Raw genomic sequence first — 16,879 nt, 5'->3', positions numbered from 1 at the left:
ATCCTGCTATAAATATCTACTTATTTATATCCTGTCGTGAGCACTTGGCCCCGGGTGGAGGCCCCACACGGCTCACCAGGGATGCTTTCCTGCTCTGGCAAGAGAACCTATTCGGTCCTCTGGCTTGGGGCCCAGGCTGAGGTATCCAGAAGGAGAAACCGAGGCATCAAGAATGTTGAAGAGATGTTTATGTGGGTACATGGGGCACGGGAGCCCTAAGCTTCAGGCCGCCTCAGCCCGGGAACCCACGCACCCTCTGCCTTTGCGCGCGCTCAGCTGGCGTGGGGGTGGCAGGGCGGCAAAGGCTGGGAAACAAGAAGAGGCTGGGGCGGGTGTGGAAAGCACAGGGCTGGCTCAGCTGAGACAGGGAAAGGGGAACCTGGGCTTCCCGACACCTGCCCGTAACGCGGGCCCAGCCAGGACTGCATGACCAGGTCAGGGCCAAGTTTCCTCTACAGCCCAGACGCGCCACTCCACAGCTCCATCCTGACCCTGGGCTTCCTCTGACCCAGGGGTAAGACCGGTTCTTCACATAGTGGATCTCCAAGGTCGGGAGTCCCCAGATGGTCTGAGCTCCTACCTGGGCCCCAACGGGGGAGGTTTGCCCAGGAGTACATGGATATGAACTTGAAGAAGTGTGTGTGCCTTTTAAAAATTAGTGAGCATGGGGTGGAGGATGCCGCTGAGGCCGACTCCACAAATGTACCCACGTGCCACCTGTCCCCATTGTCTTCTAGGCACCCCCTCCCTCCACACACATTCCTGGAGACCAGAGGCGCCCTGGCCCCCTGGCCTCACACCCCTCACACCTCACTCACCCTTCCCCAGGAGCTCCTTGGACTGGTTAGCGTGGAGGTTCTTGGCCTTAATCAGCACGACCAGGAGGCGGTTGGCAGCCGGGAGGTAGCTGATGGAGAGGAGGACCTCTCCGGTGCCGGCAGAGGGCTCCTGGAACAGACGGGGGAGTGTGAGAGGCAGCTGCGTTGCGGGCGGCTTCCGCCCCAGCACCAAAAGCTGAGGCCAGGGTCGCGCTGCTTGTACCCAGCTGGCGTTCTGGAGACCATTTACCCACCAACGCTGGTTTCTCCACCCTTTGCAGAAGGGAGGAAGGCACAGAAGCGTCATATGCAGCCCCTATTTCAATAGGACTTGGTTTTGTTTGCCACCAAGTGTGATTTTCCAAACACCTTATATTCAAACGTAACGTATAAAACAGATCAAAGAGATGCCACACTGGAGGTGGCACAGGCAGAGGGACAGGACTCCCTCTCACGCTTCACTTGCCCCTGCCCCAAGCCCCTAAGGCATCTTTATAGAACGCGAGGGTTCTGGGGAACACAGTTGGAGAACCGCTGCTTTGACTCATCAGGTTCCTGGGACAGTGGGGAATTGCGATTCATTACTCGGAAAGCATAATTCCTTCCAGCCGCTACAGTGCTGAGAGAGTCAATAATGCCATGTGCTACTGCTGAGCAGGGCCTCGCTTAGTCAACAGAATGGCCAGCTATGTCAACAAAAAGCCGGGCATACGACGTGAGGCGATGCACCGGAGACCGCAGGCAATGACTGCGCTTGGCAGGAGGTGCGGAGCCCCCCAAGAAGCACCCACCGTGCCTGTCCTCGTCTGCAGCTTTACAGCGCATCTCCACTGAAATTCCTACAAGTATTTTTTGGGAATTTCAACAAATCCATTGAGGGACAAATATGACCAAAAGAACCACCACAGAAGCTGGATGTCAGTCACAGTCCAAAGGTAGTGCAAAGAGTATAGACTCTAGAACCAGGCTCTCTGGGTCTGAGTTCCGATCCTACAATCTGCTAGCTCTGTGACCTCGGGCAAGTCACTTAGCTTTCCCAAGCCCCTATTTCCTCATCTGTAAAATGGGAATAATGACATCAACCAGTGGGGTTGTAGAAGTTAAATGACAATATTTGACGGCTTAGAACAGTGCCTGACACCCTAAGCACCATGGAACTGTTTGCTTTATCACCATTAGTTATTAAGGAAGGACAGTCACTGCTTCCTGATTTTAAGTGGGAACATTGTTTCTGGATGGACGGGGAGCCGGTCTGGGCTGGAGGAGCGAGGCTGCGCGGAGGAGCCATCCAGCCCTCCGCCTTTCATCCAGGAAAAATGTCTTCAACATGACCCTGACCATTCAGCAGTGACCGGTCACATGATGAAATGATTTGAGAGCTGCCAGGAACTCTGGCAAGGACATGAATAGTAGCAGCTAACATTAATTATACACTCACCATGTGCCGGATGTAATTACATTATCTATTGCACCAGGCTGTGAACTCCACAGAGCCATGCCCAGCAGCCAACACGCAGTTGACACACGATAAGCATTTGTGAGAAAGAAGGCTGAGACATCCCATTTAATCTTGGCAACAAGCCTAAGATCAATCCTGATTCTCTTCCCATTTGAAGTATAAGACCCTGATGCTTAGACAGGGCATGTCACTGCTTAAGGTCCCATAGCCACTGAGAGCAAAACTGAGCCTTGAACGGAGGTCTGGTCTGATAGTGATGCGCAAGCCCTAAGCCCAGTGCTCTCTGGCGCCCCTGGAGTGTGCTCCAGTGAGGGGACTGAGGCCCAGGGACTTGTCCAGGCACCCAGAGGGGTGGCCGCAGAGCTGCATGGGCACCAGCCTCCTGACTCAGGGGCACTTACTGGAGGCCCGCAGTTGGCCTGGGCAGTAGCCACGGGGTGACCAGATTTCAGCGTTCCACTCTCCCCAGACCAAGCGAAAGGAGCCTGGACCCGTCAGCGTGTTAGGGGCTCATCAGCTTTGTGTAGGGCGCCGAGAGGCCCAGACAAGCCCAGCCGGCTTCACCACGGCTGGAGGGCTTAACAGCATCTGCCCCTTGGCTTGGCTGCTTTAAGTGCCTGCCAACAAAAACGCAGGTACGCCACGGGAGACACCGGGGGTTCGATTCCAGGTCACTACAATGAAGTGAGTATTGCAACAAAGTGAGTCTTAATCTTTTGCAGGTGGAGGGTCTTGCCTTCGATTTTGTAAAACATGCACTATCAGTAGAGTACAAGAAAACAAAGTGAATAAAACAAAGCATGTCTGTAACCCTCTTTCTTTCTCATCCTCTCCCTGTGTTTTTTCCTGCCCCTCCTCCCCCCAGTCTTTCTCTTAAGCTCTCAATGAATCATGCAAGCTGCCCTTGGAGTGGGTCTCTGTATAGTTCCTGGTGACGCACATGCCACTTTTGGCTAAATGTCTTCCGGTGAGAACTGGGGCACCGCTGGCCCTTTTTTTAACCCATTCCAGGATGCAGAGGCTGAAGGCTCCACTCACCCGTCCACACGGGCCCACGCCCTCCAGCTGGGACCCGGGGCTCTCTCCTGCCTCATACACTGAGTGCCACCTCCTACCTCTGACTCCAGGCTGCCCTCTGAGATTGCTCACATTGATGGGAAACAGGCCAGTGGTCCAAGGGATGTGAGGGTATATCTGTGCAGCAGTGACAACCACAACATGTGTGACAATTATTAGAGCAGCGGAGCCATAAAGGCAGGGCCTTATCTATCTTACTGCTGTGTCCCTAGCTCCTGGCATGGTGCCTGGCACATCATAGAAATGGGGCAAGATATTTGTGGAATGAATGATTGATTTTCGCTCTTCTGGGGGAAAGACAAAAGCAGCTTTGGTGCCTGAGACTTCTCCCCAATACGCTAGAGTTCAGCCTTTTGGGAGTGTCACCAAAGTCTCTAGGGTCCTGAGGGAGCCCCTCCATCTCTGGAGAAAGCTGGTTTACAGATGAATAAACCAAAGTGTTCATTCTTCTTTCCAGGGCCCCCAGCTATGATTCCACACAAATCCCAAACCATGCATTAATGACGGAGTGCGCTTTGGAACAGCCTAGTTCCAGCTGAGAGTGGCTGTCAACGTTTATCAATTTTCTGAGCCCTGGAAAAAGAGAAAAATAAGGCAAGAAAGGGATTATAGCAAAAAGGGGAGCAGGTGGGGAGTGAAAGTGTACCCCCACTCCAGCAGTGTCCACCAGGAGAGGCGCCTGTTGCCAGTGCCTCACACAGTCAGGCGCTTACAGGGCATGGTGACGAGGGACAGCACGAGATTCACGGGGAGGCCAACCTGGCCTCAAGGCAGAGCCTGCCATGTCCCAGGTGGGCGACCCTGCACAGGTGGCTGAACTACTCTAAGCCTCCGTCCCCCTGTCTGTAAATCGGTGGTCACAGCACCACCTGGTGCTCATCTCCCATGCTGTGCCTGGCACATAGTAGGTGCATAGGAATTAGAAACGAATTTAAATGAGGATAACACTGCCAGCACCAGAGCCAACGCACTTTTATCATGGTGGTAGGGGAGGTCTTTGCATGGTAAACTGGAAGCAGAACTGGATACCAGGAATCCCAAATCCTGGGCTACAGGTCGCCCCAGGCCTCCACCCTGCTAAAACTCCAGCCCTCCTTACAGACACACAGTCACATGCACATACTTACATGCACACACACACACACACACACACACACACCCCTGAGCTGGGAGATGCTCTAAAGCTTGCTCCATGGGCACTGGCCCAGGTCTGCCATCCCATGCTCCACTGCCAAGTTCTTCCTTTCCTGGGGTGAGGTAGCCCTACCTTACTTGAAGTCTTCAGCTCCCCCCACTGGGCGGTCCCCAGAGGCACAGACACCCCATCCAGGCCCAGGCGAAGCTCCCCAGCCACACTGTGGCGGGAGAAGCGGTCGCAGGTCCTCAGGGTCAGCGTCAGGGTCGCTGCGGGAAGCTCCTCCTCCGCCAGGGGGAGCACGAGGCCTTCCTCCCAGGCAGTGTGCAGCTCCCGCTTCTTCAGGGCCGTCTGGGCCTCCACGGAGCCCGTCCTGTTGGCCACGCTGCCTTGGACATAGCAGTCACAGCCTCCGTCATGGTCACTGGTCACAGCTGCAGCCAGAGATAAAGTAAAACTGATATGCAACTTCTCTGAGAACCCAGGGAGGGGAGAAGCGCGGCCCCGCTTTGAGCTGCGGGAGCTGGCTTAAAGGCCATGAGCGTGGATGTGTGGACAAACCCCGGGGCTGACCACCTTGGCTTTGTAGAATTGCCTTTCAGAAAGACAAGGAGAGATGGATTCCCTTATCTGAGGGGGCCAGAGTCAGCACTGGTCTTCCTTGGAGCACAGGGACAAGACTTGGTGCTTCCCAGAGCCCTTCCCTCCTGACGAGTCTGAGATCTCCCCAGGGTGCCGGAGCCCAGAGATTGCTGATGGCATTTATTTGTGCTGCTGGCACAATTCGTTTGTTTGGTGCTTTATTTACCATACAACCACTTGTGATGTGACTCACTGGGCCGCTGCCTCATGAATGCTGCTTTGTATTCTGATCCTTGGTATTTTCAGTGCTTCACAATGTGAAAATTTGCACCTGTGGTGCCTTTAGGACTGGTTCCTGCATGCTGAGTCATGGTAGCTCATGTTCCCATGAAGGGAAGAACCGAGGCCATGAGTCCTGATAGAAAGAACCTTCCACGGAGCTTCAAGGGAATTGGGTGCAGTCCTGGCTCTGGCACCAATCAGTTGGAGTGATCTTAGACAAGCCACCTGATGTTACCAGACCACAGTTTCCTAATCTGCAAAATGGGACCATTGTAAAGAACAAACATAATAAAGTATGTAAAAATGCTAAAAAAAACTTTAAAAAATAAAAAGACACTACCTCAAAAAAATTAAATTAAATAAGAAAGTCCAATTTCTCCTGCCCACAGCTTCCAGCTTCCAGGAGCCATGGAGTAGCCCTTTGTGAGCCCTGATTCTTTTGCGAAGTCTTAGCTTTGTTTGCTGATGCTATCGTGAACTTTCAGGATAGAGAGACCAAGGACAACTTGCCCCTTCAGAAAGATGACCTGCTTCTAGGAATGCTGACCATTCAGAACCCCCTCTGCATGTAGCACAAAGCCCTGTACAACGTGAAAGGCACCTATGGCAGAGATGGCTAGCTGTTCACCAAAACTCCATTTCCTCTTCTTGCTGGGCACCCACTGGGCCACATTTCCCAGCCTCCTTTGCGGTCAGTGGCCATGCGACTGAGTTCCAGCCCATGCAATATGAGCGAAAGTGATGCATGCCACATGCAAGTAGTTTTTAAGGAACAGTTGTGGCCCCTCCTCATTCTCCCCCTCCTTCCACCTGCTAGACACAGATGACAAGGAGGCCTGAGAGGCTTATGAAGCCACAGATAGAAGGAGCCTGGTCCCTGAATCACCGTTTGCAGGAAAGATGTCTGCCCACCAGGAATTTCCTCTCTGTTACATGAAAGAGAGGAAAAACAAAACCCTATGTGTCTGAGCATCACAGGTTTCAGGATCAGAGTGCGAATCCGGCACCAGTCCCCCAGCTGTGGATGCTCCCATCTCTCCTGCACAGTCCCTATGGGGGAGACAGACACATGGAAGTCCCTGAAAGGCAACTGCGAGCATACCTTCCAAGCGAGTCACAAACAGTTCTGCTTTCTGCTGGTCATACTCCAGGCAGTAGTGGAGTTTGGGGGCTTGGTTCCAGCTGGCAGCCTTCTCCGGGTTCCAGGTCTCCATGACACAGACATCCTCCACCACACCTGGTAAGAAGGTAAAGTCGTCACTGCCACCCACCCTGGGGTCCTGCTTTCCAGATCACACCTTTCCCATCTCTGCCACCTCCGCCACCAACCTAAACCCAAAGCATCCTGGGCAGGTGCAAAATCATGGTGGAAACACCTGCGGCCTTGGGCCTTGCATTTCAAGAAATCATCACAGCCCAGGGGTCAAGGCATGGGCTTTGGTGCCAGACATGAGCTGTTACAAAATAGTTATGTGACCTTGTACAAGTTACTTGATTTCTTCAAATCTCAGTTCCCTTATCTTTACAACGGGAAGGACAACAGCTCTTTCTTCTTAGGGTTAATACGAGCATTAAATAAAATAAAGTGGGGAAAGTACTTAGCCCAAGGCCTGGCTTATGGTGAGCTTTCAGTAAGAAAAACTGCCACAGCTTGTGCGGTTCTGGTCACCCTGTTTCAGACAAACATCCCCAACCCATGTCCAGCTCTGCCGCTCCCACAGAGTCCGGTCTGCTCCCCAGGGGTTCATGGCTGCATAGAGATGTCACATGCTGGGGGCAAGGTCCGGGATAGTGGCTTTGATTATTTTGTGCATGTTTAATAAACACTTGCTGAATAAATGGATTATCTTTAATTCAGAAGTTCCTAAAACCAGAAATACTGCTTGCTCTACCCCTCACTTGAACAGGAGCCAAACATCTGGAAGACTCTCATTATTCAAATATAATACAAGAATTAAAGGATCTGGCAGCTGCCACAGACTCCACTTTAAGCACATTGGAATTTTAAAAATTTCAATTTTTAGAACTAATTTAGAGGGCAGGGATATAAAGGAGTGTTTAATTTCCAGAATGGTCCATTATTGGCTTCCTGCAAGTAGTGAAAACTATCCCCGGTGCATCTAAACAAGGAACAGATTAGCCAGGATGTGAGCAATGTGTAAAGTGAGATACACATGCACAAAGGACCTGTGTGGCTTCCAAGGGCACTACAGGGACAGCCACAGCAAGGTCAGTGTCAGAAGGGGCCCATTAGGCACCCTGAGCTCTCAGCCCTCAGACCACCACAGCCTGCAAAATCAAAACCAAACCAAAGCCAGCACTGCCCGGAGAAGCAGGAGTGGATTCAGCTTTAAGAATGGGGACGTTGAGCTGTACGCGTGAAACCAACACAAAGTAAAATGGAAAAAACAAACTGGGATTTGAGTCTTCAAAGGAGCTGATGAGGAGCTTCACTTGTGGGAACAGACCATGTCCAGCGCTTCCTGGCACAATGTCTGGCGCGTCTGGCGTCCTCTTCCCCCGTGCTCCCTTACCTCTGGTCAATGCCTGCTGAACCAATCGACCTTGGTAGACTTCTTGGGCAAAGAATTTGCTGTTGCCTTATGGGATGCGGAGAGGAATGGGGAAACACAAAAAGGAGAAGGCAAACTAATGTGTTCTGAATTTTTCAAAGTTCCAGGTTCGCTCTCTTGCTCTCCTTGGGAAAGAGTGTCCAATCCTGGCTTCATCCAAGCCTTGAGAAACCTGGGACTCCCAAGGAAAGGGACCCCTTCATGACTATGATTTTTTAAAAATCCTCACCTGAGGACATTTTTTTTTCCACTACTTTTAGAAACAGAGGAAGGGAGAGAAAGAAACATAGATGTGAGAGAGAAGCACCAATTGGTTGCCTCCCACATGCACCCACATCAGGGATCGAACCTGCAACCTAGGTATGTGCCCTGACTGGGAATCGAACCTACAATCCTTTGGTTATGAGACAATTCTCTAACCAACTGAGCCATACCAGCCAGGACCATGATTATGATTATAATTAGCGGCCCCAAGGGTCCTCAAGCAAATTGTTTCACAAGTTTTCAGTGGGTGTAGTTTAAATCTGTTTAAAATGTGGGCTGACAAACCTAAAGGCTAGAAGTCAACCAGGATTCATTCCTGCTGTAGACACTGTGCATTTGCTCTTGCTGAAGTGCCAGGCTAATCGCTGCGGTTCTGAGCCAGGGCGGAGGGGCACTTGTTGGCTGGCCAGCTCGGGGAACCGTGGACCCGGTCCAGGACATGCCATAGGAATGGAGTCAACGTCAAAGATGGTTATGCTGCTTCTGCTTTCACCGTCTCTACCTCTCTCTCCAACCACACAAAACAAAATCCTAAACGACACACTCCATTCTCCCAGCTCTATTTTTTCACCTCCTTAGAAAGGCCTGCATGCTCCTCGAGTTAAGGACTGTCTCTGCTTCTCACATCTGCCCCAGTGCCCAGCATAGCGCAGTCCACCTGAAGGAGGTGCATTCTCGATATTGATGCTGATGAGAATGGAAATAATGAAAATAATATATTTTGATGATGAGAGCCTAGAGCCAGGCCCTGAGCTAAGCATGTTACATGTATAATTTTTTTAAGGATTTTATTTATTTACTTTGAGAGAGAGAGGAAGGGAGGGAGAAAGAGAGGGTGAGACACATCGATGTGTGAGAGAAACATCTATCGGTTGCCTCTCGCGCGCCCCCAGCTAGTGACCTGGCCCTCGATCCAGGCATCCGGTTCGCAAGCCAGCGCTCAGTCCACTGAGCCACACCAGCCAGCACTATATGCGTTATTTTATTTACATTTTACAACAACTTTATTGAGCAGGTAATAGTATGAACCCATTTTATAGATGACAAAACTGAAGCCCAACGAAATTTCCAACATGACCAAGGCCACACAACAAGTATATAAGAGGGCAGAGAATTGAGCTCATGGCTCTGAACCCATGGTTTTAACCACGACTATTTATCCCCTCTCAATAATTGTACACGAGACTTGAAAGAGGCTCTCCATTTCCTAGTGAAAAACTAAGGGCCTTGGGGAGAAGAAATGTGGCAATATGGCCGCAGGAATAAAGGACAGTAATCCTGAGGCCCTGTGCCCACCCACTTGCCCAGTGTCAAATGTCACTGGTTCGGGGGCTGGCCTCACCCAGGGTCCAGACGGACACTGAAAACCCCCGAATGTTGTCCATGGAAGAGCGAGGAGCAGGAGACTCCTACCATTCTGAGGAAGGATGAACAGCTCCTCTGTGACCTGCCTCTTGAGGCGGCTGTCCTTTGGGGCCTGGGGACTGGCAGACGCAGCTGGCTCCTCTGTGCTCCTCAGGGTGTAGTCGGCATAGTTGATGACCTCCGGGGCCGTCACAGCCGGCCTAGGTCCGTAGATGTCTGGGAACTTGAGAAGGGCCCGGGGCTGGACGGGCTCCGTCGACTTTTTAACGTTGAACTGCGAACAAGCCATTCTGGTTAGTTTTCCTGAGGACCCCCTGCCTGTTTTCCACCCACAGAAGGGAGGAGCGATGACCTGACCCTTCCTGGGGGGCAGAGGGATGGCTGGGGTTCCCTTCTGCTCTGAGGAGAGTGACCTGGGGAGGCAAAACCTAAACCCACCAGAATCCACAGCATCATGAGTCTGCCAGGGCCCACTGCGATGTCGGCCCTGCTCATCCACCATCCCTCCCTCCACCCGTCCTATGGCTGAGCCCCCATGTGTTCTCTGTCACAGGTGGTCCTTCCTTCGGCTGCTCTGTCTGTGCCACTTGCCTCTTTGTTTCCTCTCCCCCTGGCCCTGTTCTCTTATCTCTTCTCCCCCTCCCCTCTTCCACCTAATGGCTCAGAACGGCCAGTGGTCCCAACACACCTAGAACAAACTCCTTACGGCGACCACTAAGCATTTGCCCACTCTGACCCTGCTCACCTTTCTGACATGCCCCCCAACATTCCCCCCTCCCTTTGCTCCCTTCCAGCCACTGAGCTCCCTGCTTCCCAAATGGGCCAAACTCATTCTGGCTCCGGCTTTCCCCAAACCACTCACCCTCTCCTTCACGTGCTCCAAATTAAGTTACTCCTCCAAGCCTATCTCTCCCTATCACCACATCCTGCTCTTTGCTTTACGACACTGATCTCACCTTAGACTGCTTTTGTCACAGGTTGGCCTGTTTGTGGACAGTCTCTCCCACTAGTGTCTGGGCCACGAGCACAGGGATTATGTCTTGTCTTGCTCCTGCTCTGTCTCTGGCGCTTGGCAGAGCCTGCCCACAGGGGGCCTGCAGGACATGGCTGTGCGGGGCTGGGGCTGCCGTGTTCAGCTGTATGGCATGTGTGCTGCACAAAGGGGCCTGGATGAGGGGCGAGGGGGGGCTGGAATGCAGTCTGCACACCGCTTGCCCAGCTGTGCCCCTGGGGAAGGGCTTAGTCCACCCGGAAGAAAGCGCATCTTTCTCTGCACACTGAGGCCCGCTTGCTTGTCAAGCCTTAAGTGTGCGGGGCTGCCTCACGCAGGAGTGGGATCTATCTTTGCCTCTGGTAAGGACTGAACTCTCTCCTACTTGGGGGATTCAAAGTTGTACAGCAGGTAGCAATACCGGAGCCTGGCCGGGAAATCAAAGACTGATGACCAGATCCAGAGCCTGAAATGCCGTCGGTCTGGGTGAGCCGCCCACAAAATGGCCCTCAAATTGAGGTCGGCACAGACCCATGGCAGAGCCCCTCAAGGAGCATCCCGCGCTCCACGCCGGTCCTCCAGCCCCTTCCCTCTCTGTGGCTGCTGGAGGGGCTGGCCAGGGGTCCAGGCTGCTCTCCCCAGTGGCAGGAGTGACCCAGGGGCTGGAGAGTGTGGGACTGGGGGTGAATGCAGCTCTGGGTGGGGGGATGGTGCTTAAATTTACAACACGCATTTACAGTGTTTGCACCCTCCGCGAGGACAAGCCCTGGCCATGCTGCCCCGGTTGACGCTGTCGGCAGCCATTCCCAAGGGAGGCTGGGCGCTGGCAACGCGGCTGGTCCTAATCATCCTCATGGGCGGGCCAGTGAATGGGAAGTGCACAGGGCGCAGCAGGAGAAGCCAGCCTCTCCCGCCGGTCGCCGCGAGAGTTGCTGTCCCTGCATTACTTCTGAATTCTTCAAAACTCCCACAGGGGCTCAGAGGGCAGAGAACACTTCATCTCGCCCTCAGAAACGCTGCCCAGAAGGCTGTGATGCGCCCAAGCAGGGCCACGTCTATCCTGACCTCTGCCGAGTATGCCCGGCGCGTAGGGCCGCAAAAAACATTTGCGCCATCAGTGCAGTGAGGCTGTGAGGGATCACACAGAGGGGGTGGTGGCAGGATTAAACCTTGATCAGCCCAGCTCCAAAGCCAGTGGCTTCCAACCTTTCTTCTTCCTTCAAGCCTTTGCCAGGCACAGCACCCGCCCACCAGACTCATTGGTCATTACGCACAGTAATTAGTCTCGGGGGTGGGGGGAGGAACCTGCATGATTTGCAAAATCAGGTCTCCTTTGCACCACCCCATGGAGGGTGTCACTGGGCAGCAAGGGGCCTGGTTCTAGTCCTGACCAAACCACCAGAGCTGAGTAACTTTTGGCAGGTCACTTCACCCCTCTGACCTGTCACCTAGAATAGCTTGTCCAAAGCTTGTTCCATTCCCACATTCTAAGGAGTTCCTTTAAGGCAGGAAGAGGTGGGAGACATAGTTCTTTGTTTGCAGGTGCAGGTGAGCTGGGGAGACAATCACACACAAAAGAGCAAGCGACAGGTGTATTCGGCAGTTCAGGACCGCAGTGCAGAAGCAGGCAACAGGCAGTCGTGTGAATGACCAATGCGGGAGCAGGCGGTACAGGCAGGAGGCCAAGCAGAGGAGTCTGGGAGGCCGTGGGCACTTCAGGGAGGAGCCAGAGCCTGAGTTAGACCTTGAAGGAGGAGCGTGGAAGGTAGAGAGAGGGGTGGGCAGGGAGTCTGTGCTCCTGGCATGAGGAGCCAAGAGCCCCAGAAGGAGACACCCAGAGCAATGACTGATGTCCTCCTGTCTTTTTATCCTCCACAAAGTGGCATCCACTTCCAATATTTCATCTAAGCCTGAGTTACATTTATTATACTATTTCACAATGAGGAAATGGAGCTCAAGGAATTTCAAGGTCACACCACTGGCAAGTGGTAGATAATTAAGCCTCCAGGCATTTTGACTTCATAGTTGTGTCATTTCCACTGCCTTCCAGCTGCTTCTCAAAAAAACAACAAACAAACAAACAAACAAACAAAAACCCCCGCCTGTTAGTCTTGGATATTGGATTTTCAGTGGAATCACAGCATCCTTGGGGCTCGGGCCCTGGGCTGCCTTCTCTTCATCAATACAAAAGCGCCCAGCTTTTCACAGGCCGCTGGACCACAACAGCCCCTTCTCCAGGTCATCTTGTTCTGTCCCTCATGGGGCCAGAATTAAGGCTGTTTGACTGTTTGGGGATCCATTTTGGGGTTTATGTTTGGTTTCATCCCAGTTCAATCATTTCAGAAAACAGTCATGTTGATTAATTCCCATTTTGATGCAATTTGGCCGATTTTGCATTTTTAATGGAGAAATAATTATCGGGCTCAGGTCTGAGTAAGGTTCCCTCCGTGTTGCCACAAGTCTCGGCAAAGCCTGGGCTCGCATGCCTCCCTACTCGGTGGGTCTCACTTTGTGTGCCCCACGTCACCTCCAGAGCAGCGGCAGGAGCTTGGGCTTTTCTTGAGTGCCTGCCGATACCCATCCCTTCTCCCCCCTGCATTCCCTCCAGGTTTCCTGGGTTCCACCCCAGCCCCAGCTCCAGGGCAAGTGGGGGGTTCTATTTGGTCTGACCCTATCAGTTGTTTGCACTATCCCGGGGACTGCTTCTGGCCCAGGGGTTGGCAGCTGTCCTGGGGAAGCCAACCCCGACAGAATGAAAGGACTTGCATGCCACATCAGTGGAAGAGATTTTCTCCCCTACTGGACAGGAAGCATGTGGCCCTGCCTTGTGACTGCAAAGTGAGCCAAACCTAGGACAAAGCTGAAGGTGTAGACAGCAGTCTGGAGAGAGAAAAAGAGGCTGTGTCTCTGATGACAGTGTCATTAAGCCAATGACTCAACCAAGCCTGAAAGCTGCTCTTCCTCTACTCTTCAAGTTACAGGAGCAATATTACTCTTTTTGTTTAAGCTGGTTTGAATTGGGGTTTTTGGGCCTTGCAGCCACAAGCACCCCAAACTGATGCATTGCATTTTTAACAAGCATCGCGAGAGATCATGACCCTGGTGTAGAGAAATTCTGCCTAGGGGCAAACACCGCCCACCTCTCCCAACTCCAGACCCCTCTGCCTCCAGGCGAAGGCATCGCCATTTGCTCTTTATCCTTGCCCTGCCTTCATAAGCTCCTGCGCCTCAACCTTCAGTGGAGGGTGACTGATAGCCCTTGACAGGGCTGGGAGCAGCCCGATGACTACTACAGGAGCCTCTTCAGGTAGTAAGAGCAGCAGCTGATTACGGATCTCATTCTCTTGTACAACTTTATTTATTGCATTTCAGAATCCTCCTTCACCAGTAACTCAAATGCAACTATGTTTCCAATTAAATAGCTTAAATATCAGTACCCAGGACGCAGATAAAAGGTTTGGGAGTTGAGGAAAGGAGCCTGGGGAAGGAGTAGAGGTGGAGAGCAAGAGCTCCTGGAGGAAGGGCCAGCAGGGGAGCAGAGGCCTGGAGCTGGGCCTGTGCTCAGCCTACACAGTGGTGCAGCGGTGGTAGGATTTGGAAGTGGGGATTCTCTCTAAGTGTCCCATGAGCCCAGGGAAGGGGGCCTGGAAACATAAATGCAGGATGGATCAGGGAGGGTTTCCAGGCATTTAGCAGTTAGAGTGTCCAGCTGCACTCGGCATGGCAGGTGCAGAGACGGGAGAAACAGTCAAATGGTGCATCAGACCCTGAAGCGTGTCTCCCTTGGATTCACTCTGTCTCATGTGTCTCCGGGGCCTTGGACCACTTCTTCCTCCCCACCACGGCCAGCTCCACATCGACTACAACCAGCTTCAAGAGAGCAGAGCCTCATTATCACGCCCCTGTCCCTATCCTGGGGCTTCTCAGTGGCTGTGGAGGTATGAGACATGCTGGGACGCTCTGTGTCCACCCCAGGGCCATCCAGATGTGTTAAGAGTTAAAACTCCGTGGTGAGGGGGAGGAGGAGGGAGACTTGGCCACTTCAAGCTGGAAGCTGAACACTGAGCTCTTTTCCCTTCCTCCTGACTACCTCTCCCAAGAGTGTCTTCAGTGGACTCTGGGGAGAAGGCACCTCAAGATCCAACAGCTGCCCTTGACACCAACTACTGGCCGGCTCGGTAACCTGCCCTGTGACTGTGTGTGCGCCTTCCCTCCTCCCCTCGCTCCTGCATCCCTCGAGAGCTCTTCTTGATATAGAGCCGCTTTCCCGTAACCCAGGCTAAGACAAATGACACTGGGGGTGGGGGGAGGGAACATTTCGTTTAACGAACAAATATTTATTGAGCATGACTACAGGCCAGGTCCAATGCTAAATGTTAGGAACACAGAAGTGACAAGACAGATGCTCTTTCCTGATGAGGCTTATGCTGGGAAAAAAAGAAATTAATTATGTAATTAATGATGTGTAAACAAACACTTAACCTTCCCGGAGATGTTAGACAAGACCTTTTGTGACATGATTAATTTTGTCACCTAAGAATCATTTATTGATTTGGGTTTTTACATGGGGGCATTCATCTTCAAGTATCATAGCCCTCAGGAAGTTACAGGGAAGGGAGGCACGCTCGGTTCGAAATGGGGACAGATGGCTTTGCCCCTTACACTTGAACTTTAAAAAAGGAGAGAGGAGAGATGGACATAAAGTATTCACGTGGTGCCAACCATGGGCCACTGCGGCTGCGGTCGGCAGCTGAGCACAGTGAGGCCCCTCAGAGGGGAGCTGGGCCAGGGAGGAGACACCCACCACCGCCATCACTCTGGGCTCTAATACTGATAAGCGTACATACTAACATGAGTAAAAAAGTTTGAAATATAGCCCGGCGGTCAGTGTTCAAGCTCTAAAACAAGATTGCTTGGTTGGAGTCCAATGACTTGCTACGTAATCTTGGGTCTGATCAATTTAGTCGCTCTGTGCTACCAGTTCCTTTCCCTGTAAAACAGGGATGTTTGCTCCAGGGAATGAGAAGCCTCCTGGAGCAGCTGGGAAACATTCCTGAAATTTCCAGTTCCACCTTAAAAGTCATGTGACTGTTTGTATTTGACTCCATACAATTGTTTTAGTATGAGAAGTTTCCCTTGTTTATTTTGTGTGACTTGGGACATTTCACAGGACACTGGCTGGCTCCATGGTCGCTCTCCTCATTCCATCTCCCAACCCCAATCTCCCCTAGTGGAGAAGCAGGACTCTCTCTCCACATGTTGGCCAATATGGGGTAAGTCAAGCTAGAAGGTGATGGAGACAAACAGTCATTTTGCCTCCAGGGAAAGACCAACTCCTAGAAGCTGAGTTTGAGTGGGAACAGCCCTCTGTTGAAGTTTTCCTCCCAGCCACATAGATAACTCTTCTAGCGAGAATTTGGACGCAGCCATAGAAACTCTTAACCAACCCAAAGACTTGATTTCCTCTGCCCTTTCCCTCTGCAGAGCCTCCTCGCACACTGCTTGAATCCTCACAGCCCGCAGATCACTTGTTAGCAGCCTTGTATTAGTCAGGGAAGGTCAATGCTATGTAACAAACAATCCCCAAATCTCAGTACCTGAACACAATAAAAGTTGGTTTCTCATAGTCCAAAAAGAGTCTGCTGGCTTTTCTCTAAACTTGGAGTCCCAGCCTCTTCTACCTTGTGGTTCTGCCCAGCTGTGCCCTGCATTGTTCAGATATGAACTCACTGAATCCTCATGATAACCCATAGTGCTACTATGATCAGTCCCACTGTTCAGATGAGAACCCATGGCCGGCTTGTGAGTGGCAGAGGCTTGATTCAAACCCAGGCTGACTCACTCCTGAGCCCTACGGTGACCCACTCTGCTCTGCCTCCAGCCCCCTCACCCCCCTCCTTACACTTCTAGCCATCCTTTCCTGTTCACTCATGTTTTTGTGCCACTTTGACTGATGCCTGGGCTACTGCCTGGCCCCCCACCCCTTACCTCGCCCCTGCGGGCCCTTAAGACAGAGGAACGGGCTTGGAAGTGCTGGTTCCCACATTTGATGTTACAAGTTTCACCTGGGGAAATATAAAATTCAGATTCCCAGAGCAACCCCCAAAGGGGTTGAACTCGGAGGTCTTAGGTGGAGCCTGAGGAACCTGCATGTCTAAGAAGCTCCCCAGGGGGACCGTGATGTGGGTGCTCTCTGAGGCTAGTGTGGGAATGCCTGGTGTGGGGGAGGCCCCAGAAATCCAGGTCAGGTACATATAGAAATGTCCTCTTGCACGGTGAGCTGCACACGCGCACAATCTCTACATCTTTCAGTCAAATCCTCTCAGCTCCCTA

At 52.2% G+C, this 16,879-nt stretch overlaps 1 protein-coding gene across 1 annotated transcript in view; it reads right to left on the bottom strand.

The window, feature by feature from the left end:
• Positions 1–16,879, bottom strand: part of SYT13 (synaptotagmin 13) — a 40,892-nt gene that overhangs the window by 4,746 nt on the left and 19,267 nt on the right. Inside the window, exons 2-5 of the mRNA XM_054587108.1 lie at positions 9,604–9,829; positions 6,456–6,590; positions 4,622–4,923; positions 819–948 (exon numbers count right to left, since the gene is read on the bottom strand). Coding sequence (XP_054443083.1) covers positions 819–948; positions 4,622–4,923; positions 6,456–6,590; positions 9,604–9,829 — 793 coding nt within the window. The remainder of the gene's footprint in view (positions 1–818; positions 949–4,621; positions 4,924–6,455; positions 6,591–9,603; positions 9,830–16,879) is intronic.

This window comes from Pteronotus mesoamericanus, unplaced genomic scaffold, assembly GCF_021234165.1.
Source record: "Pteronotus mesoamericanus isolate MK-2021 breed Mesoamerican mustached bat unplaced genomic scaffold, CSHL_Meso_final scaffold_1066, whole genome shotgun sequence".
Taxonomy (NCBI): Eukaryota; Metazoa; Chordata; class Mammalia; order Chiroptera; family Mormoopidae; genus Pteronotus; species Pteronotus mesoamericanus.
Note: the sequence above shows the minus strand (reverse complement) of the source record. Positions and strands in the feature narration are given on the sequence as shown.